A 27,478-nucleotide genomic window follows, 5' to 3' on the forward strand; every position below is an offset into this window, starting at 1 on the left:
AAGCTACGGTCACCACATACTCCATTCCACCGGCAGTGCTATTCCCAAACACCTCGAGCGAGAGATTTTGGTGAAGTGTCGTAGTTGGGAACTTGCTTAGACAGCTAATTATAAAGGCGACTGCCTGCACTAAGCAGGAAGCCCATGTTCGATTCCCGATTCAGCTGAACTTATCATTAGTCAGAACATACTCGTTTCTGCAATGAATTTGGGGAGAGGGGGGGGGGGAGGGGAGAGGAAGAATGTGGTAAGTTCAGCTGACGAACCGAGTGATAGTGCTTGTTCGCGATTGGAATACAAAGTCCTGTCGGGGGTCCCCTAATTAGATTTGTTTGATTGCCTAAATCACTGCACACGAAGACTGGGATTCTGAATATATGGCCACAGCCGATTTCCATGTCCAAGTGAGCCAATTCTACATCTCCGTACGGATGAGACGCTAAACCGGTTCTTATGACTTGCGTAAGACAGTTTGTAAAAGGTCGAACATTTTTAACAGTCTAAACACAAAGTGAGATTCGCCCAAAATTGTTTAAACGACCTTTGGTACATGGGAGAAATTCGTGTCAAGGACGCAAGTAGATATAGCACTGCATTGAACAGAGCCAAGAATATTTGGTAGAATCAAATGATGAAAGATAGCCAGTGATCTTTCCTCGTTGAATACACCAGTTTCCCTCAGATTATCGAAATTAAGTAGTCAGGCGTAGACCATACTTGGATGGGTAACCGCCCGCGTACGCCACGCGCTGTTGGCAGCTTTCTCTTTGTCGTTGTGGCGAAGGGGAGGAGAGATGGTGGCGTAGTTCCTGACCACCTTAATTTGTGTACGTGTGCTGTATTAAATTCCAAATCTCTAAACAGTCTCATGGAGTGAAGGCGTATGACATTTAATGGTGACCCGTCCGTCGGATGGAGACGTCTCCATGATGCCATTCGAGAGGGGGTAGCCTATGCACAGCACCAGGTTTCACCCTCTCCGTTCTCTCACCCTCATACGATGCAAACACGTAACTGCACCACGAAGCAGCCAAACACACACAGGAGTGGAAGATGGTTCAAATGGTTCTGAGCACTATGGGACTCAACTTCTGAGGTCATTAGTCCCCTAGAACTTAGAACTAGTTAAACCTAACTAACCTAAGGACAGCACACACGTCCATGCCCGAGGCAGGATTCGAACCTGCGACCGTAGCGGTCTCGCGGTTCCAGACTGCAGCGCCTGGAACCGCACGGCCACTTCGGCCGGCGGAGTGGAAGATGTTTTGTGTGTGTGAAGGATAGGAAAAACCTTTCCTTATAATATAGTTAAGGCTCACTGGCCACTTGACCACCTTCTTCTGCGCGGACGCACGAACAGTGCCCGAGCTCTTACAGGAATTGGAAAAAAGCCGCGAGTAATGAGTATAATGGCTAGGGTCACTACGAATATAGTGCGGGACAATAAGTTGAGAATGTGGGTCTCACGGGAGGCGTGCCAGAGATAAGCCCCTGCAGTCGCACTATCCTCTGTGTCCTCGGTGGCTCAGATGGATAGAGTGTGTGTCATGTAAGCAGGAGGACCTGGGTTCGAGTCCAAGTCGGGACACACATTTCCAGCTATCCCCGTTGACTTATATCAACGTCTGCATGCAGCTAGGGGTCTTCATTTCATTGTAATTTCACTAAAACCTTTCCAGTTAGACGGCTGATCTTGCCCTAGTGACCTCCCATCCAATACATGCCATATGTCCTTTTGTTATGGCGAAAAACGTTGAAATATCGAGCTTCCTTTGCCATTATTGTCTTCCTGTATTGTTTATAAACTTTCCCCACTCTCATTTGGGACGTACGCACTGGAAAGGAATGGAAGTGGCTTGTCAGACTTCAACTTCTTATATGTAAAACATTCTCGGTTTTCTTGCCGCGTCAATTCGGGATAAAATCCCGAGCCTTCGACGATATCCTCAGTCGTCATCATCAGGAGCAACTGAGTGTCTCCACTGCTTTTTTTTCTCTTTATTATGATTTTGAAAACCTTATACAAAGGCGGGCTGTCAGCAGCATAGTACGCCGCTCTTCAGCCTTGAGTTTTACAATAAGAATTACATATAAGTGGCACAGAGAATACAATCAAAACGGCAGGCAAAAAATGTAGACACTAAAAAACAAAAAAACACGGAGCCGTTCACGCTGTACGAGAAATATCACTAACACTAGTTGACACGGCGCACATAACATGGACGATGGAGACGGCACACGTGAACAGTGGTGGCGTGACGGCGAAAGAACACTAAACACAAAACGAAGGCACACACACGAGACACTGATGGCGATGATCTCCGGCGCGCGAAAGTCCACTGAGCGTGTGCGAGTCCGTGGACCTGCCAAGAGTGGAGGAGGAGGAGGGGGAGTGGGAGAGGGAGAGGGGATAGCAGAGATCCCATGGGCAGGAGAGATAGGGGGAGGGAGAAAGGGGGAGGGGAAGCCCGGGGGAAGAGGGAAGGAGGAAGGGGGATGGGGGAAAAGGAAAGAAAAGGGAGGGAGGGTGCCTAAAGGAAAGGACACAGGAAGTGGGTGGGGTGGGAGGATCAAAGTTGGTAGGAGGGGTAGATGGAGGGGAGGAGGACATCATCAGGGAGGGGGAGCTGGCGGAAGCCACCGTGGGAGAGGGTAAGGAGGGTGGAGAGATGGAGACCGGATGGGACGTGGGAATAAAGGCGCGGCAGCGGGCGGGGGTGGGAGAGGATGAGCGAGACAAGCGGGTGAGGAGGATCGAGTTTGCGGGAGGTGTACAGGATCCGTATCCTTGTCTCCACTGCTGCTGCGATGGTCTTATGTAGCCCGTGGACGGCTTCTGATTGGTCGGCTTGTGATTGGTCGGCGATTACGTGCTGCTGTCGTAGATGGCGTCAATGTCTGCGCCGGTGACGCCACCGCTTCCGTGGGAATTGACGCAGCAATAAAACGAGGAATATTTCACGTATCGTTCTCATTTCAGCTTCTTATATTTGACCGAGTACAAAAATAGCATGAGGTTCAGTTCAAGTAAAATGAACGATAATTTTAAGGGAAACAATCTTAAAACATTCGTTGTACGAGCATATTTTTAAAGTATTATTTTACTTATTATAGTCAGAAATGAAACGTATGTTTTTGATCACTAATCTACATCAATGACATTTTCGGCAGCCAAGAAGCTTCATTTTGTTTTGTGACTCGCGCAGTGTCTTCACAAATGTTGCTGCTGCACATTGACAGTAGAAACTCCACCCGTATTTTTTCTTAGTCAATAAAACAGCAAAAGCCCTTCGTTTCTGCCTAGTAGGTGCACAGCAGAAGGTGCATCTGGTGCGAAGGCGGCTCCTGTTTTGTGCGCCGTGAGGTTCTCGGTGAAGCCGCGCTATCTCCGCCACCGTTTGTTATCCGTTGCCGTGGCAACGGCGCACTGCCGGCGACAGGCAAATATTGCCCCAGCGAAGGCGCAGTGCCCTCTCTTCTACGTACGACGCTGTGCCGCGGAGTTGTATATGGTGCCGACGGGATTCAGCTTTCCTGTTGCACTGTATTCGAGAAGTTACGGTTTCTGTTGTTAGTCTGCAAATGGTAGTATTTCTACAGGATGAGCTTATAATCTTGGATAAATTTTTTGCTGGTCCACCTTCTCTTTTAGTATAACTAGCAAACCAACAAGTTCACAGTTTTAAACATGGCTGACTGCAGCAACCGCAAATACATTTTCAGTACATGAAATATACAGCCAACCTGTTGCATAAGTTTAACGTAAAAACACCGTCAAGGTTTCAGTACGACTGGGGGTATCTTTTTCAGGAGGAAAGTGACCGGTAATAATTACATATATTATAAAATAAAAGTCTAAAATACTTAATACTTTTCAGTATTGAAAAGGAGAAAATGGAATAAAACTGGTACTTAGATAAATTAAATTGTAAATATACATGATGAGCTAAGGAGCTGAAGGCAAACAGTAGAAAACATGGAATAAAACACTCCATGGAAACAGTTAAAATATTTACCCAGGAACAGCTTGTGATCTTGCAATGTTAATCACTCATATATGTCACCTAGACAAATGCATTGGCTCAGTTTCATTATTCTATATATATTATTTATTTGGTGTTGTGATTTTTTCCCAGCAATGAACATTAAGCCTGTTGTGATGGCGTCTAATATTCAATAGAGTACCTAAATATGACTACAAATTCTGTCATTAATGAAAGTCATTTGCATGCACTTCACCACGCAACTGTTAAATAGCTGTGGGTGGCAGCAGTCTGCAACAGTCAAAAGTCGACACGAAGTGTTTGGAAAGGTGACGATTTTTAACAAACAGTACTCTGGAGCAAGCGGCCAACTTATAGCGGCCTTACTGTAGGTTGTCTCTTGGAGGCTCGTAACATACTAATTTATGTAGGTTGCCAGTTAATAATGAGATTGCTACATATACGGCCCCAGGAGCCCCCCGACAATGCCTGTGTTTGCTCTTGAGCACAAGTTTGACGACCACCGCTTTAGTTCATCGGCTGATCGTGACCCACTGAAACACCGTGTTCCAACTTAGTTGGCGACCGCTGCCGACGTGTTAGGAAAGTTATTTCGAAATTTTTACGTGCTAGACTATTTTTGAAGTGAATATGTATTACAATTCGAATAGCTGTCAGTGTCCAAAAGTCGGGGCATTTGGCATTCCGCGTAAGGCACGGTTTTCACTGAAGCGATACAGTAAGCGATACGATACGCGTCATTCGACACAGCAAAAACCCACATAGGTGGAGTGCATTGAAACTTAGTTGAAGCGGTTTAACTGGTTCACATTGGTGACACAGCGATACAACTCCAATACGATTCTCTGTCGCGTCGCCCGGCGCAGTATGCAGTTCTGGTTACTCCACGCAGCTGCTTCATAGGACACACGGGGAGGGAAATTGAGGTCCTCCTATACCCCTCAAATAAATCGTTTTATGTATGCGGATCAATGCTACATCCGCATCCGTTCTTAGTCTCTCAGCAACACTATAACTTTTCGCAAAAGAATAAAAAAAACATGTTCTTTGGATTCTCACGTCTTCTTCATTGTGCAGTCTTTCTCATTCGATTTTGAGAAAACTAATCAGAAAAAAATATTTAGGTTTTTTTACACCTTATAGTCTTATATCACAACTCGATAGTGAACTCTGTTTTCGGGCCGGCCGGTGTGGCCGAGCTGTTGTAGGCGCTGTAATCTGGAACCGCGCGACCGCTACGGTCGCAGGTTCGAAACCTGCCTCGAGCATAAATGTGTGTGATGTTCTTAGGTTAGTTAGGTTTAAGTAGTTATAAGTTCTAAGGGACTGATGACCTCAGATGTTAACTCCCATAGTGTTCAGAGCCATTTTTCTGTTTTCGGTACTACCCATAGTTACTTCGATACTTCGAAACTAAGTAAAACGCAGCATGTTGTTCTGGAGGGCTGGATCAGTAAGTGTCGAGACTGGAATGGGATCAACTTTTTAATTTCTTTGGATGCGTTTCAACGATTAAAAACCAAGCTCTCCCCCGGGTGATCAACACCCGTCACCCGCTGTTCGATGACGGTAAGCGAACACCGTCTCGGTCCTGATGGAGCTCTGGATCTTCGGCGACTCCCCGCAGCCCCCCTTGTTGGTACTACTGACACACCCGCCCACTAGCAAGGGTACTCAAAGGTGTATGCCCGCTGATTTCCTCGCTGCGAAACAGAAGACCATAAATAGCAACGAATGACCATCTGTGCGGAACGTTTGCGTGTTACGAGGCTGATCGTGACAATGTTTTGTCGAACATCGTCTCAGGCCATGAAACATGGGTTCATCACTTCGAACAGGAGAAAAACCGGGAATCCATGGAGTGGTGCCACATCACCTCTCCTGCGAAGAGAAGGTTCAAAGCCGTACCCCCAGCCGGAAAGTCATGGCAACGGTCTCCTGGGACTTTGAAGGGTTACTCCGTCTGATGTCCTTCCTCGTGGTGCCTCGAGTAACTCTGAAATGTATTGCGCTGTCGTCAGGAACTTGAAAAAACGACTTTAACGTACTCCTTGACACAAAAATACAAACAAATTTCTTCTTCAGAATGAGATTTTCACTCTGCAGCGGAGTGTGCGCTGATATGAAACTTCCTGTTAGATTAAAACTGTGTGCCGGACCGAGACTCGAACTCGGGACTTTTGCCTTTCGCGGGCAAGTGCTCTACCAACTGAGCTGCCCAAGCACGACTCACGCCCCGTCCTCACAGCTTTACTTCTGACAGTACCTCGTCTCCTACCTTCCAAACTTTACAGAAGCTCTCCTGCGAAAGGCCGGCCGCGGTGGCCGTGCGGTTCTAGGCACTTCAGTCCGGAACCGCGTGATTTCTACGGTCGCAGGTTCGAATCCTGCCTCGGGCATGGATGTGTGTGATGTCGGTAGGCTAGTTAGGTTTAAGTAGTTCTAAGTTCTAGGGGACTGATGACCTCAGATGTTGAGTCTCATAGTGCTCACAGCCATTTGAACCATTTGTTTCTCCTGCGAAACTTGCAGAACTAGCAATCCTGAAAGAAAGGATATTGCGGAGACATGGCTCAGCCACAGCCTGGGGGATGTTTCCAGAATGAGATTTTCACTCTGCAGCGGAGTGTGCACTGATATGAAACTTCCTGGCAGATTAAAACTGTGTACCGGACTGAGACTCGGAACTCCGGACCTTTGCCTTTCGCGGGCAAGTGCCCTACAAACAGAGCTACCCAAGCACGACTCACGCCCCTTTCTTTCAGTAGTGCTAGTTGAGCAAGTTTAGCAGGAGAGCTTCTGTAAAGTTTGGAAGGTAGGAGACGAGGTGCTGCCAGAAGTAAAGCTGTGAGGACAGGGCGTGAGTCGTGCTTGGGTAGCTCAGTTGGTAGAGCACTTGCCCGCGAAAGGCAAAGGTCCCGAGTTCGAGTCTCGGTCCGGCACACAGTTTTAATCTGCCAGGAAGTTTCAAATTTCTTCTTGTTCGTTACAAGCGCAAGGCCTCGTACAAGTAGGCGCACCCGAGAGGAAATCACAAACCTTCATTGGACTGATCTTCCTCATCGACACTTCAGCCCTGACCTCGCATCTTCCGACTTCCATCAGTTTGGCCCGATGAAGGATGCACTCCGCGGGAAGCAGTACGCGGCTGACGGGGTGGTTATTGATTCTGCAATACGTTGGCTCCGACGTCGACCAATACAGTGGGAACGTGCGAGCATACAGCTCTCTCAGAAAAATGGCGTAAGGCCGTCGTATTGGACGGAGATTATGTTAAAAAAGTAGGGTTTTGTAGCCAAAATAGTGGGGAATAATATGGGATATTAGAATCCGGAATAAAATCAACTTGCTCTCAGAAAAAAGTGTTGCATTATTTATTGAAAGCCCCTCGTAGGGTGGAATCTACCTCAGTCACGGTGGTACTGTGTGGTTCTCTGGAGCGAAGGCCAGGAGCATCGCAGAAATAAAGATACCAGCTCTCGCTGCACGCACACTCTAGGTTCCGGGCTTTGAACAGAGCTCGCATGTAGAAGAATAGCAGGCGTGTATTGCAGCCACCGCCCAGCTCTGTGTGATAGACGATTGCCGCATCGCTGGGCGCGAAGAGATGACGGCGGCGGCGTGTCGCGCGACGCCACGGGGTTCAAGGCCGGCCGGGCCGGGCCGGGTAGCGGTAGCAGGACGAACAATGGCGCATTTCGCGGCGCACGCACCGCCCGCGGCCCGACAATCGCCATTGTGCGTGCGCGCCGCCGCGGCCACGTGCCGCGCTGACGTCACGGGCACGCCGCACGCGCCGCTCTTGTAAAGTCTCCCGCTGGAGGTCCGCAGCTTCCGGCGCCGCTGCCTGGGAACCGGTCCAGATACCGCTCCACTGGCTGCATACCCGTAAACGGTTGTGGCCGGTAAACTGCGGCCAGTGAAATTTGTGCCCAGAAAAGGGGGAACACTGGTCCGCTAGAATGAGATTTTCACTCTGCAGCGGAGTGTGCGCTGATATGAAACTTCCTGGCACATTAAAACTGTGCGCCCGACCGAGACTCGAACACGGGACCTTTGCCTTCGCGGGCAAGCGCTCTACCATCTGAGCTACCGAAGCACGACTCACGCGCGGTCCTCACAGCTTTACTTCTGCCAGTATCTCGTCTCCTACCTTCCAAACTTCACAGACGCTCTCCTGCTTCGGTTGCTCAGATGGTAGAGCACTTGCTCGCGAAGGCAAGGTCCCGAGTTCGAGTCTCGGTCGGGCACATAGTTTTAATCTGCCAGGAAGTTTCAATGGTTCGCTAATTTCTCTATCCAAACTCCGAAAATTACCCGGCAGGTAGAGGAACGGAGGCCTTATACGTAGGGTTTTACTTTATAATAATTACTGATTAAGAGCACTGGAGGTGCAATAGCAAGATGTGTAACAACCACATTTTTCTACAAACAATCCTGTTGGAGGAACATCCGCAACTGACCATTATACCAGAGGTTTAAAATACCGCTTTAGTTCTAAAGTTCTTTTATTATCACACGACCAACTTCGGGCTCTTATATGCCCACCTTCAGGTGTCGTAAAAATTGGAAATATGTGGTAAGGACTATGGGACCAAACTGCTGAGGTCATCAGTTCTTAGGCTTACGCACTACTTAATCCAACTTAAACTAACTTACACACCCATGCCCGAGGTAGGACTCGAACCTCCGGCGGGGAGAGCCGCGCGAACCGTGACGAGACGGCCCAGACCGCACGGCTACCCTGCGCGGCTCAGGTGTCGTAACTTGGTGCTGTGACCCCTGCGCGCCGCGGTGGACGTGTACAAAGCGCGGTGTGCTACCTTCGAGCTTCCGCAGTCGCCTTATCTAGCTCCAGGATTCTTTCCTCAAAGCATTATAAGTTGCAGCGCTATTGCATTTGAGGTAACCTGTGGTGTGAGGTACCAATAGCAGATGCTATATTTCTCGTGGGAAAGACCTCCTGAATTGTATCAATGTGATTGGCTAATACTTTCTAAGGCTGCGCGCCAAGCAGCTAACTTTCTTTCATTAATATTTTAATATAAGTGCATTAAACTTGCTTAACATTACCTCTATATAGCAGGCAGGCGCTCTGCGCTCGTAGGTAGCACACCGCACCTTGTACAAGTCCACCGCGGCGTGCGGGATACAGCACCTAGTTACGACACCTGAAGATGGGCGTATAAGAACCCAAAACCGGTCGTGTGGTAATAACAGAACTTTACAAATGAAACTGTATTTTGATCTCAATTTGAAAACTGGAAATATGAAACGTTTTAAGTGCCAGTTCTCACATTTGTCAGCAGAAGCAAAAACCAATGTATCTATTTTTGTCCATAACTTACTTGTATTGAAAAAATGCAGAAGGTATTCTGATAACACAAAATTATTTTTCTCACCTCATCCACATTTACATCTACCTGATTACTCTGCCATTCGCAATGAAGTTCCTGGCAGAGGATTCATTGAACCACCTTCAAGCTGTCTCTCTACCGTTCTACCCTTGAACGGCACACGGGAAAAACGAGCATTTAAATTTTTCTGTGCGAGCCCTGATTTCTCATCATTGCAAAAAAATAATGAGACAAATTTGAAAATAAATAATTTATTAAGAATGTTGTAGGTACCATACTAGGGAAATGTTCGAAATGTTCAAATGTGTGTGAAATTTTATGGGACTTAACTGCTAAGGTCATCAGTCCCTAAGCTTACACACTACGGAACCTAAATTATCCTAAGGACAAACACACACACCCATGCCCGTGGGAGGACTCGAGCCTCCGCCGGGACCAGCCGCACAGTCCATGACTGTAGCGCCTCAGTTCGCTCGGCTAACTGGGGAAATGACTGGTTGTAAGTGCCAATAAGAAAGTTACTGTATAAAATAATAATAACATTATTATTTGAATTCTTGAATAATATTACGAGGGCTGTTCGGCAAGTAATGTCCGATCAGGCACGAAATGGAAACCACAGAGAAAAAGTCAGTGAAGGTTTGCACATATGTGTTGGGCAGTATCTGTGTGTGGTACACCCGTTGATCGCAGGTTGCTCTTTTCAGTTCTGAACGCACAGTGAGCACCTAAAGATGCCTAAAAGTAGTGTTTCCCACCCAGTATGAAGACGTGGTGTCATGCACCCGACAAAACATAACTGTCATGCGTTTTCTTCTGCATGACAATTCTCGGTCGCACTCCGCAAGCGCAATGAAGATGCTCCTGCAGCGTTTTCCGTGGTAAATCTTTGATCATCCACAATACAGCCCCTAATTGGCTGCCGCTGAGATTCATGTATGCTCACGTGAACCGCTGGCTATGAACACATTTTGGCACACACAACGAGCTGTAAGCCAGCGTAGCGATTTAGTGAAAAGCACTGGCCTCTGCCTTCTACGACGAGGGTATTGAAAAGTTGGTACAACGCTACGACAAACGTCTAAGTAAGAGGGACGACTATGTAGAGAAGTAGCTAGAGATAGTAGTTCACTATTGCAAATAAAATACTTTTTGATTTTAGCAGTGGCTTCGAATCCGCGACCGAATAGACTTTACTTTTGGAATACCCCTCGTATTAAACTCCTCTTTGCTACCACAGATTACGTGTTAATGATCCCATTTGTTTTGGGGTGAATTGCAAGCGAGGTACCGTGTTGTTGCTTTCACCGCCCTGAGTGAAATGCTTAGAGTTATGTTAATTTTGATCAACCTGCAGTCTGCAAGATGTAGTCACCTGTGCAAACAGCAGAGAGTAGGTCGAAGATACGTTGTCTTGAGGCTGTAATGAGCTGTTAACGAGGAACTTATATCGCTTAAATTGCTGGTTCGTTCACTATTTAGAGATGCCAGTCGTACTTATTCAATCAGAACACGAGAAACTGCAAGTAATAAACTGCCTCTTGAAAACATCACAAATTATTAATATATTTACAAACTCGAACTTGCAACACCAGTAAGTGATGACATGGTTCAAATGGCTCTGAGCACTATGGGACTTAACTTCTGTGGTCATCAGTCCCCTAGAACGTAGAACTATTTAAACCTAACTAACCTAAGGACAGCGCACAACACCCAGTCATCACGGGGCAGAGAGTGATGACATGTTACAGATTCTTAAAATCATTCCTGCACAATATTAAAATCTGACTGACCACACTAAAAACATGTCTGCCGCACCATGACTACACCTTCTGATTAAGTTTTACGGAGTCTGCTTGAAATAGAAATGTAATCGTCCGCTTCTAGACGCTTCAGTCCGGAACCACGCGGCTGCTACGGTCGCAGGCTCGAATCCTGCCTCGGGCATGAATTTGTGTGATGTCCTTAAGTTAGTTAGGTTTAAGTGGTTCTAAGTTCTAGGGGACTGATGACCTCAGAAGTTAATTCCCTTAGTGCTCAGAGCCATTTGAACCAAGTACAGAAAAACAGCAGTAATGTTTGAAGTTGTAGAACTGTAGACAATAGAAACCATATCTCATATATTTCACATTTTGGAACTCCAGAGGGAAGCACTGCTTTACACAGAACATGTGTCATCAGATAATGAATGTTTAGAAATATTGTGCTCATCATTTGACACGCGCAACAAGTGTAGGACCGTACAGCTGAGTGCAGAGGAAACAACAACACCAAAAATGCGTCTTGTGAAAAATCGGCAGTTAGAACGTTTCACATTTTCACTCTTCGTATATTTTATTTTCAGTCTGACGCAATCACAAAATTTTTGCTTCTGATCGGATCTTCAGAAACTACGATAGTGAATACAAAAACTAATTAGAAACTCTGAATTTAAAAATCGTATCTCTTCTACCTGACAAAGGATACCTTAAAATAAACATTAAAATGAAATGTGGTTCTTACTTGTGAATCAGCATTATGGTACATGTAATGTACTACAGATGCGTTGTCATTCTAAATAAAAGGCCAGGAGTACGCACAGATACAGGTAAACAAGCTGTACGCAGCTTCTCCTTCCACTCCTAGCGCTTCATGTGCGCGTCCTGTATACGTGACTTCAAAAAAAGGAAGACAATTTTCTTTATAATTGCCGGCCGAAGTGGCCGTGCGGTTAAAGGCGCTGCAGTCTGGAACCGCAAGACCGCTACGGTCGCAGGTTCGAATCCTGCCTCGGGCATGGATGTTTGTGATGTCCTTAGGTTAGTTAGGTTTAACTAGTTCTAAGTTCTAGGGGACTAATGACCTCAGCAGTTGAGTCCCATAGTGCTCAGAGCCATTTGAACCATTTTTTCTTTATAATTCTGCATATCGCAGTCAGTATTTCCAAGCGGATGGTATTTTGAACATTATAAAATTATGTATTAACTAACATAATGGCTCATCAGTCTTCTAATAACCATCCAAGACTGTACGCAAACAGTTTGAGTACATCACTTTACGAGAGTATATTCTGTGTGCAAGTAAATGTTTGCATAGTTTTCATCTGAGGCGGAACATGGGAACTAGATAATATTCACCTTGTAGGATTAGGGAAACCGCCTAAAAATCACCTCCAGGCTGGCCGGACAACCTCCTCGTCCCGGAAATGGTCGCATTAACAACAGCGGCTACCTGGGCAGGTATTATCTGCAGTGTGTTTTGAAAGGAAGGGGTATCCATTACAGAATGACTTACGCGAAAAAAAAAAATTCTTAACATGATTTTTCATATTAGGAAATAGTATGATAATAAAAAAGGAAAACAAGGATTCAGATGTCAAATCAACTAGACACAGTGAAATATGCGTACGTAGGAGGGCAGATCGTAGCATATTATGTGGGCTCTTGGTGGCGCTCTTCTTCCGGAAGCAGGATGTTTACGTTGCTGGTTATTTACTTGGCGGTGTAGACACAACTCAGACAAAACGGCACAGTACTTCTCTGAAGGCAACAGCCAACTCTGGCAGAAATAAACAACAGTACTTGGCTCAGCCGAACAAATGGTTCAAATGGCTCTGAGCACTATGGGACTTAACTTCTGATGTCACCAATCCCCTAGAACTTAGAACTACTTAAACCTAACTAACCTAAGGACATCACACAAATACATGCCCGAGGCAGGATTCGAACCTGCGACCGTAGCGGTCGCGCACCTTCAGACTGTAGCGCCTAGAACCGCTCGGCCACTCCGGCCGGCTTCAGCCGAACAAGTCAGCATAAATGTTAAACTAGGCAGATTCATTTTGCTCATTAAGCGATCTGCCTGGCTCTTGTCTCTTTGCAGCGTTGGTCTTCAGTTCTTCTAAGACTTCGAGTCGCATGCTTTCCAGTACTTCGCGCATCATTTCCCTTTACTCTTCAGTGTTACCTATGCTAAGCTTCTCCTTACTGAAATACCAACTATATACAATGCTGAGTCTCCACTTTGAAGCTCGTTCAAACTAAGCACTTTGCTAACTTTGGTCTTAAGCATTCCTTGGCAGTACGTCGATTGTTGTTTTGAACAACGCCAAATCATTGTCCCATGTACTTTGGTTTTCTTTATGACATTCACGGTGTCCATAACTAAGTCCCACCTTCGGAACGCTGTAGAAAGAGAACCACTGCTCAGAATGACGTTAAACTTGAATAGCATGTTATTGACACAGGGGAAAACGTCATGGAACAAACACAAAACTTTGAACGAAAATTTTATTAATAGGTATCGCTATAAGCGTGTAAACGTAAATGTGGTCGCCCAGAAATGACAGATGACTCGCAATACGGTGACTATGGTTTGAGTTGCACATTACACCATCCGTACTGTTCGCTGTGCATGACTATACAAGTTCGGCAGTCAACAATTGTGGCAGTTTTATTTGGGTAAGCCCATCTACCACGGTAAGGTCGTACACACATCGGAGGGAAAAAAATAGTTTTTAATTGTCCTAGGGCCACAAACCGCATAAAAAGTAAAATGACATCAGTTTATTACTGTCGTGGCCGCGCGGGATTAGCCGAGCGGTCTTAGGCGCTGCAGTCATGGACTGTGCGGCTGGTCCCGGCGGAGGTACGAGTCCTCCCTCGGGCATGGGTGTGTATGTGTGTGTTTGTCCTTAGGATAATTTAGGTTAAGTAGTGTGTAATCTTAGGGACTGATGACCTTAGCAGTAAAGTCCCATAAGATTTCATACACTTTTTTTTTTTTACTGTCGTGGACAGGCACAAGACATGTTCAATATGGTGTCCACCGTTTGCTGTCACAAGTTTAAATCGAGAAACAGCATGTTCCATAACAGATCAGTGAATCTCGGGGGTCACGAGCGGAATGCATTTTATAATGCATTCCTTAAATTCAGTTACGTTGAAACATCCCCATTAAAAAAATTATGAATTACTGTGCTGGTAAACCTCTTACGTTATTTGATTTTCAAACAGCTGAGCAAAACTGAACGTACTCAGAGATTTCTCTCTTTACTTATTCTGATCAACACTAAACTGACACGCAATATTTTTAGCGCAACGCAATCTGACTTTCAATAATCCCTACAAAAGAGTGGCCGTGACTAACATTAAACTATCACTTATCTCACAAAAGTCTTCGTTACTCAAACTACTGGAATACAGCGTGCGCCAATACTGCCAGCTAAATAAAGGATGCTAACTACTGAAGGCACTAACTACTGATAGGCATAGTTAGCCAATGAAAGATTTTGATAGAGAACGAACAATGTATTTACCTTAATAATGTTCAAAAGTCATCATATATATATCAGTTCATGGTATCCAGTATTACAAATTTACTCTTTCTGATGGACACACGTCCAGATCGTCCGTTCTCAAAATTCTGCCATCTCTCTCCCCACATCCACCACTGCTGGCAGCTCACCTCCAACTGCACAACATTACGCGCTGTTCACACCCAACTGCCCAACTCTACAATAGCGGATATTCCAACAATGCCAACCAGCCACAGATTGCACACAGCACAGTCAGTGATTTTCGCACAGAGCGCTACGTGGCGTTGCCAACATAAAAACCTAAACGGGCTACTACTTACAACGTTCGTTCAAATGGGTTAAATGGCTCTGAGCACTATGGGAGTTAACTTCTCAAGTCATCAGTCCCCTAGAACTTCGAACTACTTAAACCTAACTAACCTAAGGACATCACACACATCCATGCCCGAGGCAGGATTTGAACCTGGGACCGTAGCAGCAGCGCGGTTCCAGAGTGAAGCGCCTAGAACCTCTCGGCCACCGCGGTCGGCTCCATGCGATCAAGACATTCCAGAGCGAACTTTTGCCTTGCTGGCAGTCAGGAGGAAGCAATTCCTGAACATGGGTGATTTTATATGAATAGCAATTCAGGATGTTCCGTATAATTTTATGAACTGTGCTCGCTGGCATTTCCAACTTTGAGGCAATTCCTCGTGCAATGCTTATTTACACACCACTGCTCCATCCCATTTGCACTGCTCTGGACACATCATCAACAAACGTTGAATTAACTGCTTCCCTACCTCTGCGACAATGCACTTCAAAAGAAGCGGTCTTCTCGGATTTTGTAATTATTTTGTCCAGACCCTTAGCAATGCATTTTTCTATGCCTTTGAGTATCCAAAAGTTCTGCACGGTTATCGGCCCACAGTTAAAAGAGCTTTGCCAGAAGCGCGCGATCCTTTAAAGAGGTAGACATGTTGGGCGCCTCTGACGGAAACTGAGAACAGCCGTGTGCCGCGCCTGTGTTGGTGTTCATATTCTGACGCTTATTTATTAGTAAAATTTTCGGTTTTTTTTTTCAGTGTGACCTTTCCCCCTGCACCAGTAGTAGGCTATTCAAATTTGCCACCATTCTGAGCAGCGGTTTTCTTTCTACAGCGTTTTGGAACTCGAACTTTAATTGTGGACATCCTGTGAGAGTTACCTTCATAAAGACCATGTGATATATAGCGGACGGTCTTTGACACTTCCATATCGAACCTGTAAGCACACAAATACGCAAGGAGCACGACCTGGAGACCACGCAATCTGCTGTACATAAAGTTACCCGTTGACTAATAGTCAGCAAAAGAGAGGAACACAATTTCATTGTATTCTGTTCACCGACATTTTTGCTACTAGTTAGTCGCAGTAAGGGGAAATGGTCCGCTACCTTTCGCGTCAGCTCCATTTATGTCGAGAAAGCTCGTATCTTACGCCACGTCGTGACTCGTTTGCGCGAGAGCGGCTGCCGAGCGCCTCTGTGTTCCCGACACGATTTCTCGGGCCAGCGCCGTGTACAGAGAGCGCGCGCAACGGTACATGCCGGTATCTGGAGCCGGCGTCGCTCATTAGGCGTTAATATCGAGCCTGCGCGGCTGCCAAACACGTACCGAGAGAAATGACGGCGGCAGTGTGGGCGCCGTAACGGTACACGGCGGCGGGGTCGAGTCACTGACTCCTGGTGGGTACCGAGTGGGATGCGGACGAGCCGCGGTGCTCGCCAACACACGGCTGTGCGCTGACTTCGACGGGAAGCGAACACCGAACGCGTTACGATTTCGATTACATTTTTCACGCTTGCTGTAGATACTTGGAGTAATAAATAGTGTGAGGTGACTTAAGTCAAGGGATAGCGATATGTACAGATGGCGGTAGCATCGCGTGCACTAGGTGAAAAAGGGCAGTACAGTAGCGGAGCTGTCATTTGTACTCAGGTGATTCATGTGGTAAGGTTTCCGACGTGATTGTGGCCGCACGTCGGAAATAAACAAACTGTGTACGGGGAATGATAATTGGAGCTAGGCGCATCGTCAGAGAATTAAATATTCTAAGATCCATAATGTCAAGATTGCGCGGAGAATGTCAGATTTCAGGCATTAACTCTCACCGCGGACAGCGCAGTGACCGACAGCCTTCACTTAACGACCGAGAGCAGCGGCATTTGCGTAGAGTTGTCGGTCATAACAGACAAGCAGAATGTGTGAAATAACCGCAGAAATCAACGTGGGACGTACGAGGATGGTATCTGTTAGGACAGTGCGCGAAATTTGACGTTGATGGGCTACAGGAGTAGACAGCCAACGCGAGTGCCATTGCTAACACCACGGCGTCGCCTGGAGCGCCTCTCGTGGGCCCGTGGCCGCAACAGTTGGACCGTACACGACTGGAAAACCGTGGCCTGGTAACAGGAGTCCCAATTTCAGTTGGTAAGAGCTGATGGTAGAGCTCGACTGTGGCGCAGACCACGCGAAGCCATGGGTCCACTTTGCCAACGAGGCACTGTGAAAGCTGGTGGTGGCTTGATAACGGTGTGGGCTGTGTTTACATGATGTGAACTGGGTCATTTAGTCCAGCTGAACCTATCACTGACTGGAAATGGTTAAGTTCGGCAACCTGGAGACCATTTGCAGCCATTCATGGGCTATATGTTCCCAAACAACGGTGTCATGTCAGCGGGCCCCCATTGTTCGTGATTTGTTTGATCAACATTCTGGACAGTTCGAGTGAATGATTTGGCCACCCAGATCACCCGATATCAATCCCATTTATGGGACGTAATCGAGAGGTCAGTTCATGCACAAAATCTGTAAGTAGGCTGTTTAGGTTTTTATGTTGGCAACGCCACGTAGCGCTCTGTATGAAAATCACTGACTGTGCTGTGTGCAGTCTGTGGCTGATTTGCATTGTTGGAGTATTTGCTATTGTAGTGTTGGGCAGTTGGATGTGAACAGAGCGTAGCGTTGCGCATTTGGAGGTGAGCCGCCAGCAGTGGTGGATGTGGGGGGAGAGATGGCAGAGTTTTGAGAGCGGACGATCTGGACGTGTGTCCATCAGAAAGGGTAAATTTGTAATACACATACGCTTTCGTTTTAGAATGTTTCCAAATATGTACATTCATGGGTCCCATCCCTACATTGATACCGGTGAAAGTCGTTTTCCAATAGCTGTTATTGTTCCAGAGATATTTTGGGTGGACAAGATAGCTGGGACACCCTGTATATATGATGACTTTTGAACATTATTAAGGTAAATACATTGTTTGTTCCGTATCAAAATCTTTCATTTGCTAACTATGCCTATCAGTAGTTAGTGTCTTCAGTAGTTAGAATCTTTTATTTAGCTGGCAGTATTGGCGCTCGCTGTATTGCAGTAATTCGAGTAACGATGATTTTTGTGAGATAAGTGATTCATGAAAGGTATAGGTTATTGTCAGATAGGGCCATTCTTTTGTAGGGATTATTGAAAGTCAGATTGCGTTGCGCTAAAAATATTGTGTGTCAGTTTAGTGTTGATCAGAATAAGTAAAGAGAAAAATGTCTGAGTACGTTCAGTTTTGCTCAGCTGTTTGAAAATCAAATAACGTAAGAGGTTTACCAGCACAGTCATTCATAAATTTTTCTAAGGGGACGTTTCAAATCCTGCACTGGCAACACTTTCACGATTTTCCGGCTGTAGATGCAGCAGAGCTCAGTATTATGCAGGGGACTTCCAACGACTTGCTTAGCCCATCCTACGTCGAGATGCAGCACTAAGCCCGGGAAACGAGGTCCTGCCCGATATTAGGAGTATGCCCTGACTGCTGTCACCTCAGTGAATGCTATACAGCACGATGAGCTTCACAAGCCTTTCCGCGAGGTCCCGGATCAAAGTTTAGGAGCCAATCCAATACCACACGAGAGCGCCAACCATCGAACAGTGGCGGTGGAGAAACAGGTTAAGGTATCAGACTAGAAGTCTGGCCGCAGTGCACTTAAGTCGTTTCATTTTTACGGTGCCGTACCTCAGTCAGTATAAACTGTACCGGTATAGGGTCACTTGGTCGTCTGACTGTCTGTCTGTTTGTTAAGACCCCTTTTTCTCAGGGAAGGATAGAGGTATCGAGTTGAAATTTGTGTGGCATACTAAGGTCTATGGACCCTTAGCGGCGTGAGAAATTTAAGCTTCTAACGAAACTTAGCCCAATCAAAAGAAAAGTTGTGGCCATTTATCTCACGTTATTTGATACTCATAAACTAAATCATCAAAACCTATTTTATGAACTATCTATACACGTACCGGGACTGGCGATCTAGCGGTAGGACGCGTGAATGGAGACCGACAGGCCGCGGAATCAAATCTCACCCGGATCACTCTTCGTTTTAACCTAGCCCCCTCTCAGCGATGCGAGGAGCCCCCGAAACAACATGTGGTTCGGATTCCACGTTTACCCTTGGGTCCCACCAATATAAAAATTTAATTTTAAGATTTTCCATAAAATTGACCTTTATAGTCATAGTGAGAAACGAATACGAGAAGAAATTGGCAAAAGTAAACAATCAATTATTTTGAGGCGATGGTTTCACTTTGGAACATAATTTGAATTTTTTATACAAAATTAACGCTTATTGTCTTAGTGAACAACGAATACAAGAAGAAACTGTTATAAGTAAACAGTCAATTGCTATAAGTGGATGGTTTCACTGTGGAGCCACTGGGTCATACAGTTTTCAACCATCATCATTTCATGAGATAAATTTGAAACTAGTTTCGCATTTTTCCTAGACACTCTCCCACATCTCGAAACTTCGATGATCATAATGCGTAAAACAAATTAAGTCTCTGGTACTGGTGGTTTCAGGCAGAGAACACTAGTACTCAGACGGTTAAATTGTATGTTTCCTTTCCCCAGTTGGATAACTGCATAACTGCGGTAGATAAGGCACAAGCAAGTTGCAGAAGCAATTTCGCTAGAAGGACTTGCACAAGGCCATTGATCAACATGAAGTTATTGTTACTATTATCTACACACATAATTAAGTTTGTACGCACCCTCAGCGCGACTCCTACTCGCGCCTGTTTTCATTTTATTTTATTTTATTTTTTTAAATCTGTACCCCGCAAACCACGATTCGGTGTGTGGCGTATGGTAGTTTTGTACCATTATCGCTTCACCCACTTTCTTGTTCCAGTCACCAATGATTCTCTGCAATAACGGCATAAGAGGTTTAAAATGAAGGAATTGACTCTTTTTGGTATGTTTTTTAGCACAATTTTTATACCTACGCCATTTTTCAAATTATTGTAATTACATTCAAGTAGAATTAGAAACCTCTGTATCCTACAACTAGTTACTTCCGCGCACTTTAATCAGTTAATTTAGAGGCAACAAGGGTATAACTTTCTTTTTAAAATTCGCGATCAAAATGATGTATGTGCATAAGTCAATAAAAGCGTTCTCTTGCTGTAAGTAGTTTGCTGGCAGCACATAAACGTAGGAGTCGAATGTTTTCTTCCTGTCTGATTTCGCCAACAGATTTATGTTTTTTAGTTATCGCCTTCTAGGAGAACTGAGCCAAGATGTCTTCCTTATATCTAACATGTCTGGTAAAGAAACTTGAGGATTTAAATGGAAGAGCGCTGTAACCAATTCCCATCATGCGACGGAATCAAAATCCTGAAAATTCCGCGTAGTCTGCAGTACTCATTTGATATTTTTACCCTACAGTTTTATAACATTCCAATAATCGGATCTGCAAGAAGCCAAAATAGGTTCATTTTGTCAGAAACTCAGCAGAAAACAAATTGGAAACTTAAACGGAACGTTGTTTATGCATCAGATCCTATACATCCAGAAAAACTTTTCTCAGTTCTTCGTAAAAGTGACGTTCCTACGTAGCGGCTGTTCACCTTGGAAATGACAGTGCGGCGATATATTTTTGTCGCTATAAATCAAAGTAATAAATTGGCTCTCGACGTTTCGAGAATTTTCATTACTGGGGCGTCTCTTCCTTCAGGACGGCGCGTCTTTCCCCATCCCTCCACGTCGGGGAATCACATTTTTTTCCTCCTCTTCCGCCTCCTCCCTAGCTGCGACCGTGGCAGCCCTGCATTCGCCGCTGCCGGGGGAATACCCGGGCTGGTGGGTTGGGAGGAGTTTATTGCCGCGAGGTTGGCGGCACGCCCAATTACCTGGCTTGATGGGAAGCGCGCGTCACCGCACACCGCCGATACGTCAGCCACGGCCGCCAACTTTACGCTGCCCCCCGCGAATTACTGCGGCTTCGGCGTTTCCCTCACGCTCATCCGCTTACCGCCGCGATATACTGTTTTATGCGACACGTGATCCGGAGCACCGAGACGTGCCCGGTGTCGATAAAACCGCCGCAAGGCTTCCAGGAAAGTCTGCTTTTTACGTCTACGCGCTGTGAGTGGCAGCTGCCGTGATCGTAATGGCGTGCGAGCTAACAGCCCCAAGCGGATTAGTCTTCGCGCGTTAATTTCCTGTCGCGCCGTTCAGCTGGTAATGAAACTTGATTTCAGGAATAGGTTTTATTTCAGCGAGTTGACTGTCCACCATACCGATGTGATGTCGACTGCAGTATGCTTGGTGTCTGTAACTCTCCCTGTGTTGTATTCCGCAAACCCACATAAATGGTGTACACCTAATGTGCCAGTATTTTATAGCTCTCTCACAATATGTTCACGCTTCTGTGCAATGCAAGCCAGTTTCTTGCCGTGGCGTTTGGTGAAATTACGCTGGGACATTTTACGTTATATCTTGACACACCTCGGAGGCCACTTATGTGACCTGTGAGAGTTATATATTGTCTGATCAATCCTAATTGACATAGCTGGTGCTTTCGATAACGTTTGTTGACCGGTGCTGTTTGCAAGACTTAAGGAGATGAATATCCCACTGGCTCTGTACAACAGCCTTAGAGATTATTGTAAAAGTGGGATGGTGGAATGGAAGACTGATCGCCAAAAGGTTATAAATAGGTTAACAAGGGGTTGTCCGCAAGGCTCCATATGAGAACCGATTTTCTGGGACATAGCCATAGAACCACTACTGCACTAGGAGGCAACGACATTGCAAACTGGGTGGTTGCGTACCGAGCCGGCCGGAGTGGACGAGCGGTTAAAGGCGCTACAGTCTGGAACCGCACGACCGCTACGGTTGCAGGTTCGAATCCTGCCTCGGGCATGGATGTGGGTGATGTCCTTAGGTTAGTTAGGTTTAAGTAGTTCTAAGTTCTAGGGGACTTATGACCTCAGCAGTTGAGTCCCATAGTGCTCAGAGCCATTTGGACCATTTGGTTGCGTACCGAGATGGCCTTATGGTCGTGGTATCTGCAAACTCCAGGTCCCAGTTAGAGAGTAGAGCCACATGGCTGCTCACGTTCATCAGTGAATGGTGCGCGACCAACAAACACACAATAACAACTAGCAACATTGTTATTTACTTCTAAGAGGCTCACTGAAAATAAATCCAGTTGTGAAGTCAAACAACACATTTGTAAAAAGGAAAGCTATGACAAGATACCTTGGCATTTATATTGACGAACGTTTAGAATTTAACGAACATACCAGACTAACAACTAACAAAGCGACGAAACTCATACATCAACTTAAAAGACGAAACATTATAAGAAACAGACTACGCCTGCAGACAATGAGGGCTTATCATACAGCACTTTTTGAGTCAATAACTAGTTTCTTGGCTAGTGCTTCGGCACATCGACTATGCTTAGGTACGCTTGAAAACAAGAGGAGTTTTATACTCAGAATCTCGGGGGCTTTCGCCACAACCTCGACTGAGGCATTGTGTGTAGTACTGGACGTTTTCCCTATAGATATTACAATTCGCCACAGAGCAGTGGCATACTGGCTGAACATGGTAGGACGCGACAACATATGAGAAATAACTGGGCAAGACATAATCGATGAAACGGAAAGTTTAAGTACAAAAACAGACTTACACTTGGGCCTGAGGTGAGAATGGCACACCTGAACAGACAGTGCTTATCTGCGATGCCCTAGGACACATAAGACCGAGTTTAGGGAACCAGGACATAGGACAGCTAATACGCAGGCAAGATGACAGGAATTCTATAAACGTCGCAGATGAAGAATCGCAAGCAGTACATGCCGCATACAAACAGGAGAGACCATACGCTAGAATAAGACGGGCTCCACAAATGACAGATCAACAGTGCATAGTAAACGGCCCAGATGCAAACTCACACGCTGAATCGGATGATATATCACACACAGGAAGTGAAGACGAGAGAAACATACAAACATAGCAAAAGTAACCTGAGGTTCTACGACATTAAATCGAATCAACCATAAAATGTAACTCTTTTTGTAGTTCGTTGTTATACCACTTACAGCATGTAACAGTATCTGAAGATATCACATTTCTTCTTCTTTCACTACACCATGTGTGACTGGTTCGAAGTTTTATTGAGCCCTCGCACCTGGTGCAATGACTATGACATTTTAAATTAACTCCCCAATCTCCATTGTTACCCAAAGCTCTGAAACACATTGTAACCCCTTCATTTGTTGAAACCTAATTAATCAATACATTATTAATTAAGTATTACTACACCCAAGGGAACATATGTGACAGATGTAACCATATACATGCGAGGGTGGTTTGAAAAGTTCCCGGAATCTCCACGAGAGGCCAGCGCTAGCACACCGAGTTGTTCACGTGACACTCATTGGACTGTCGCCTGTCAACAAGTGCCACGTCTGTGCTCTTGAAAGAGAGCTTGGCGGTGACGCGGCTCTGTTGTTATTCCCCCGTAGTGATTTGCGAAGATGGAAAAAATCGAGATTCGAGCAGTGATTAAGTACTTCGTAAAGAAAGGTATGAAAGCAAAGGACATTCATGCCGATATACAAAATACACTGGGGGACTCTGCTCCTTCATATTCAACTGTTGCCGAATGGACAAAGGAATTGAAATTTGGTCGGGAGAGCTTAGATGATGATCCGCGCAGTGGTCGGCTAAGATGTGTCACTACTGCAGAAATCATTGCAAAAGTGCCGATTTTTCAATCGTGCATGGAATTGCTCACGCATGCCACATGTCATCTAAAGGGTATATCACATTTTAACTGAAGAATTAGAATGAAAAAAATTATATGCAAGATGGGTGCCGCGACTCTTGACACGCGCCGGACACATGTGACGTCGCCAAGGCAAAATTACACGAACTAAGGTATGAATTGTTGCCACCCCCGCCTTATTCACCTGATATGGCTCCGTCAGACTTCCATCTCTTCCTAAAACTGAAAGTTTTTCTTGGTGAACAATGATTCACTTCAAGCGAAGAATTGATAGCCGGAGTTGACAACTATTTTGCAGGGCTGGTGGAAACTCATTTTAGAGATGCGATCAAGGCACTGGAACATCGTTGGACCAAGCGCATTAATCTACAAGGAAACTACATTGAAAAATAACAAAAGTTTCAGTGATGTAAGTACTTTATTTCTACTCCGTTCCGAGAAGTTTCAAACCACCCTCGTTGAAGGTATAAATCACATCACATCACATCTAAATCAAACTGCCATTTCTTGTTTCTTCCATCAAACACACTTCAAGTTTAATTTAAAATACATCCACAGCCTGTTACATACCTTATTTATTATCATTATTAAGTTACCAATAAGTTTAAATAACATTGCAGATATACATCTGTACCTCTTTACATATTTTTATTTGTTTCTTTATTTTATTCTTTTGTGAAATTCACAAAAAATGGACGAGTAACAAAACTGAAATAGTATGGTATAACATGTAAAATCACACGGTGTACGACCTGTTATGCAACAACAGATAGCTTGCAGCACGTGCTTGCAACTAACAAACTCAGAATAATTACCCTTTTCTGAAGTGCTGTTTCTTAATACAATCATATCAAAAACCAAATGTCATCCACAGGTTATATATCCTGGACTGTCTGAAACAGAAAATTCTGTACAGCATATCTGCCATCCAAGCAGATCACTCCACCATTATACAACACCCTCTCTTCACAACGGCACGACTGAACAAGGCTGCGACTAAACTCGACTCTTTCCTACTAGCTTGCCCGCGTTTTTCTCAATAACCCAATCTCTGTAAACAAGAGACTGTGTATCGCACATAAATGTGATTTAATATCGTTTCATTTAATACATAAACCTTTCACACGGGCGTTTGGAGACTGTGTGAGTTTAAAAACTGGCGTATGAGCCGCTCCGGTGCAGTAGCGACACGAGAAACAGCTTTTGAAGCGAGACTTGGAGGCGGTCGTTGAGAGAGAGCCGCCGACTGCCAGCGACGCGGTCCTGGGAGAGCAGGCAAATCAAATTACGTCGCGCCTAAAAGCCATTTGCCACTCTTCGCTCGAGGGGAATCTGTGCCCGAGGGATCGAGAAAAGCGCGCCTTCAGAAAAGCCGACAGCCCACATCGCGGCCGTTACTGCGACACAGGCCGCTAATGCCGTTCGCTGACGCGTTGCTGCCTCTCGCTTGTACACTAGAGATCCCACAGTCATCTCGTGTCCCGCGGTTTCACACCACCTTCCGCCATTTCTGCCCAGCTAACGTACTTTCCTGTCCAAAATGAGAGTTCTTCAATGGTGAAACCTAATAAATAGTTACCGGGATAATCTGCTAGGTAGGCTGATACAGAAGGGCACTGAGAAATGGGTACCCGGTGGAAAGGGTGAACTCAACACAGCTATGTTGCAGTACAATGGCGCCGTCTCACAAAAAATAGCTTATTTTATGAAGCCGCTTAACGTGAGAGTTTCCTCTGAACCAAAAAGTTGTTGGGACGGAAAGTGCATCACTATATGAAGAATATATCCAACCACTGCGACAGATTAGGCGTGTCCCAGATAAAGTGCACATCATATGACACCAAATATATTGGACAGATGCGGTGAACCATAAAGATCTCTTAAAACTGGACAAGACCTGTAGATCAGCGCTAGAAACCCGTGTTCGTGATAATGGACATCCACCGACTGAATTAGCTGAAGCTATTGAAGTCCACTGTGCAGTCACATTAATCTGACCACCTGTCAAAAGCCTGAGTGCAGTGCGGATCGCTGCGAGCTTTGCAAGAAGAAAAATGGTTCAAATGGCTCTGAGAACTATGGGACTTAACATCTGAGGTCATCAGTCCCCTAGAACTCAGAACTACTTAAACCTAACTAACCGAAGGACATCACACACATCCATGCCCGAGGCAGGATTCGAACCTGCGACCGTAGCGGTCGCACGGTTCCAGACTGAAGCACCTATAACCGCTCGGTCACACCGGCCGGCTGCAAAAATTCCGAATACTTCCTGATAATTTAAATTCTGTAATATGTTGTTGAAGAATATCTTTTAATAACTATTTTGGGGCGGCTCTATTGAGAGTCTTTAACTACATGCGGCGTCTGTGTATGTCTGTATGTGTGTATGAGAGAGAGAGAGAGAGAGAGAGAGAGAGAGAGAGAGCGAGAGAGAGAGAGACAGAGACAGAGACAATAACAGGCTGGCTGAGCACATGTGCGGGTGTGAAACTCGTGTGCCGTTAGACACGCTCGCTTGGTCCTGGCAGCCGCGTCTGCGGACACGGGATATTACGTGCGGCTGCTGCTGCTGCTGCTGCTGCTGGCCCTTCACGGTTTGCGGAGCCGAGATGGCGGCGCTACGTCGCAGGGTTAAGCGCGCGTGTCCCACTGGCGCCAGTGTGTCATTGTAACGGCAGTGTGTTGTTGTTGTTGCAGGTGGCGCCATGGCCCGCGCGGGCATGGCTCGGTGGCGGGCCAAGAACAGCTCTGGACCTGCTGAGTGAGTACACTTTCGCTTGCCTTCACTTTTTTTTTAATTTTCTCTTAGCAGTACAGAGACTATACTATAGTTCAATTCTTTTATCTTGGCGGTTCGCGCATGCCCGCCCAGATGCGGGAAATTGCTGCGTTGCCAGTTGTACGCGCCAAGAGAAGCAGCGCCATACTATAGTTCGCAAACTTACATTTAGGGGGGGAGCGTGCAGTTTATGAAGTAAAACAACCACGGCCGCATTAACCCTTTTCGCTGCTACACAGACATGCTCCCCGCATTCCGCGATGTGCGCGATTTTGCCATCATTGCACTGCTCGCCTGTGCAGACACATGGTGTTTCGACTGCTTTGACACACTTTATCATTCGATTTCACAAAAACTATTTGGCCCAAAAATTTGATTTTTACACATCTTCTTGACTGATTCCTTCCCCCCATAAATGACTTAATTTTGTTTCGATGTTCAACGCAGTTATTGTGCAGCATTAGATGTAGTAAACCATTGCACGAAATTTTGAAGAGTTTGCAGGGGTAAAAGTCCATAGCGTATACTTTCCGTATGGTCGTTTTTAGATCCCACTAGAAATTTCAAAAAATTACATTCAAACGAATAAAATTCATGAAGTAAGACACTTCGATATTATTTTTAAAATAAAGAAAATACGAGTATTAAGCACCGATCAAGGTTTAAACTCAGAACCTTTCGCCTAGCAGCCATACCGTTTAACCATTACGCTAACGCAGCTCATCGTTCAATATATCTCCCGGACGACTTTAAAATATCACGCAAAATACCGACAAACACTGTTGGTATGATTATGAATTACTCACGTTTCGTCGAAGTACAATAGGAAATAAACAATTACCGCTGTTCTTTATTGCGAGAAAGCGGTTAGTGAGAATGATGCAAACACCTTTCGTTGCTATCGCCTGAATTAGGAGGCTTATTGCTTGTTTGGTTTAATTAATTAATAGAATATG

At 45.5% G+C, this 27,478-nt stretch overlaps 1 protein-coding gene across 1 annotated transcript in view; it reads left to right on the plus strand.

Annotated features, from left to right (window-relative positions):
* LOC124775509 (histone-lysine N-methyltransferase SETD1B) overlaps positions 1-27,478 on the plus strand; it is a 1,200,073-nt gene that overhangs the window by 178,130 nt on the left and 994,465 nt on the right. The window contains exon 2 of the mRNA XM_047250341.1: positions 26,441-26,504. Within this exon, the coding sequence (XP_047106297.1) occupies positions 26,449-26,504 (56 nt within the window). The 5' untranslated portion in view covers positions 26,441-26,448. The remainder of the gene's footprint in view (positions 1-26,440; positions 26,505-27,478) is intronic.

This window comes from Schistocerca piceifrons, chromosome 2, assembly GCF_021461385.2.
Source record: "Schistocerca piceifrons isolate TAMUIC-IGC-003096 chromosome 2, iqSchPice1.1, whole genome shotgun sequence".
NCBI lineage: Eukaryota > Metazoa > Arthropoda > Insecta > Orthoptera > Acrididae > Schistocerca > Schistocerca piceifrons.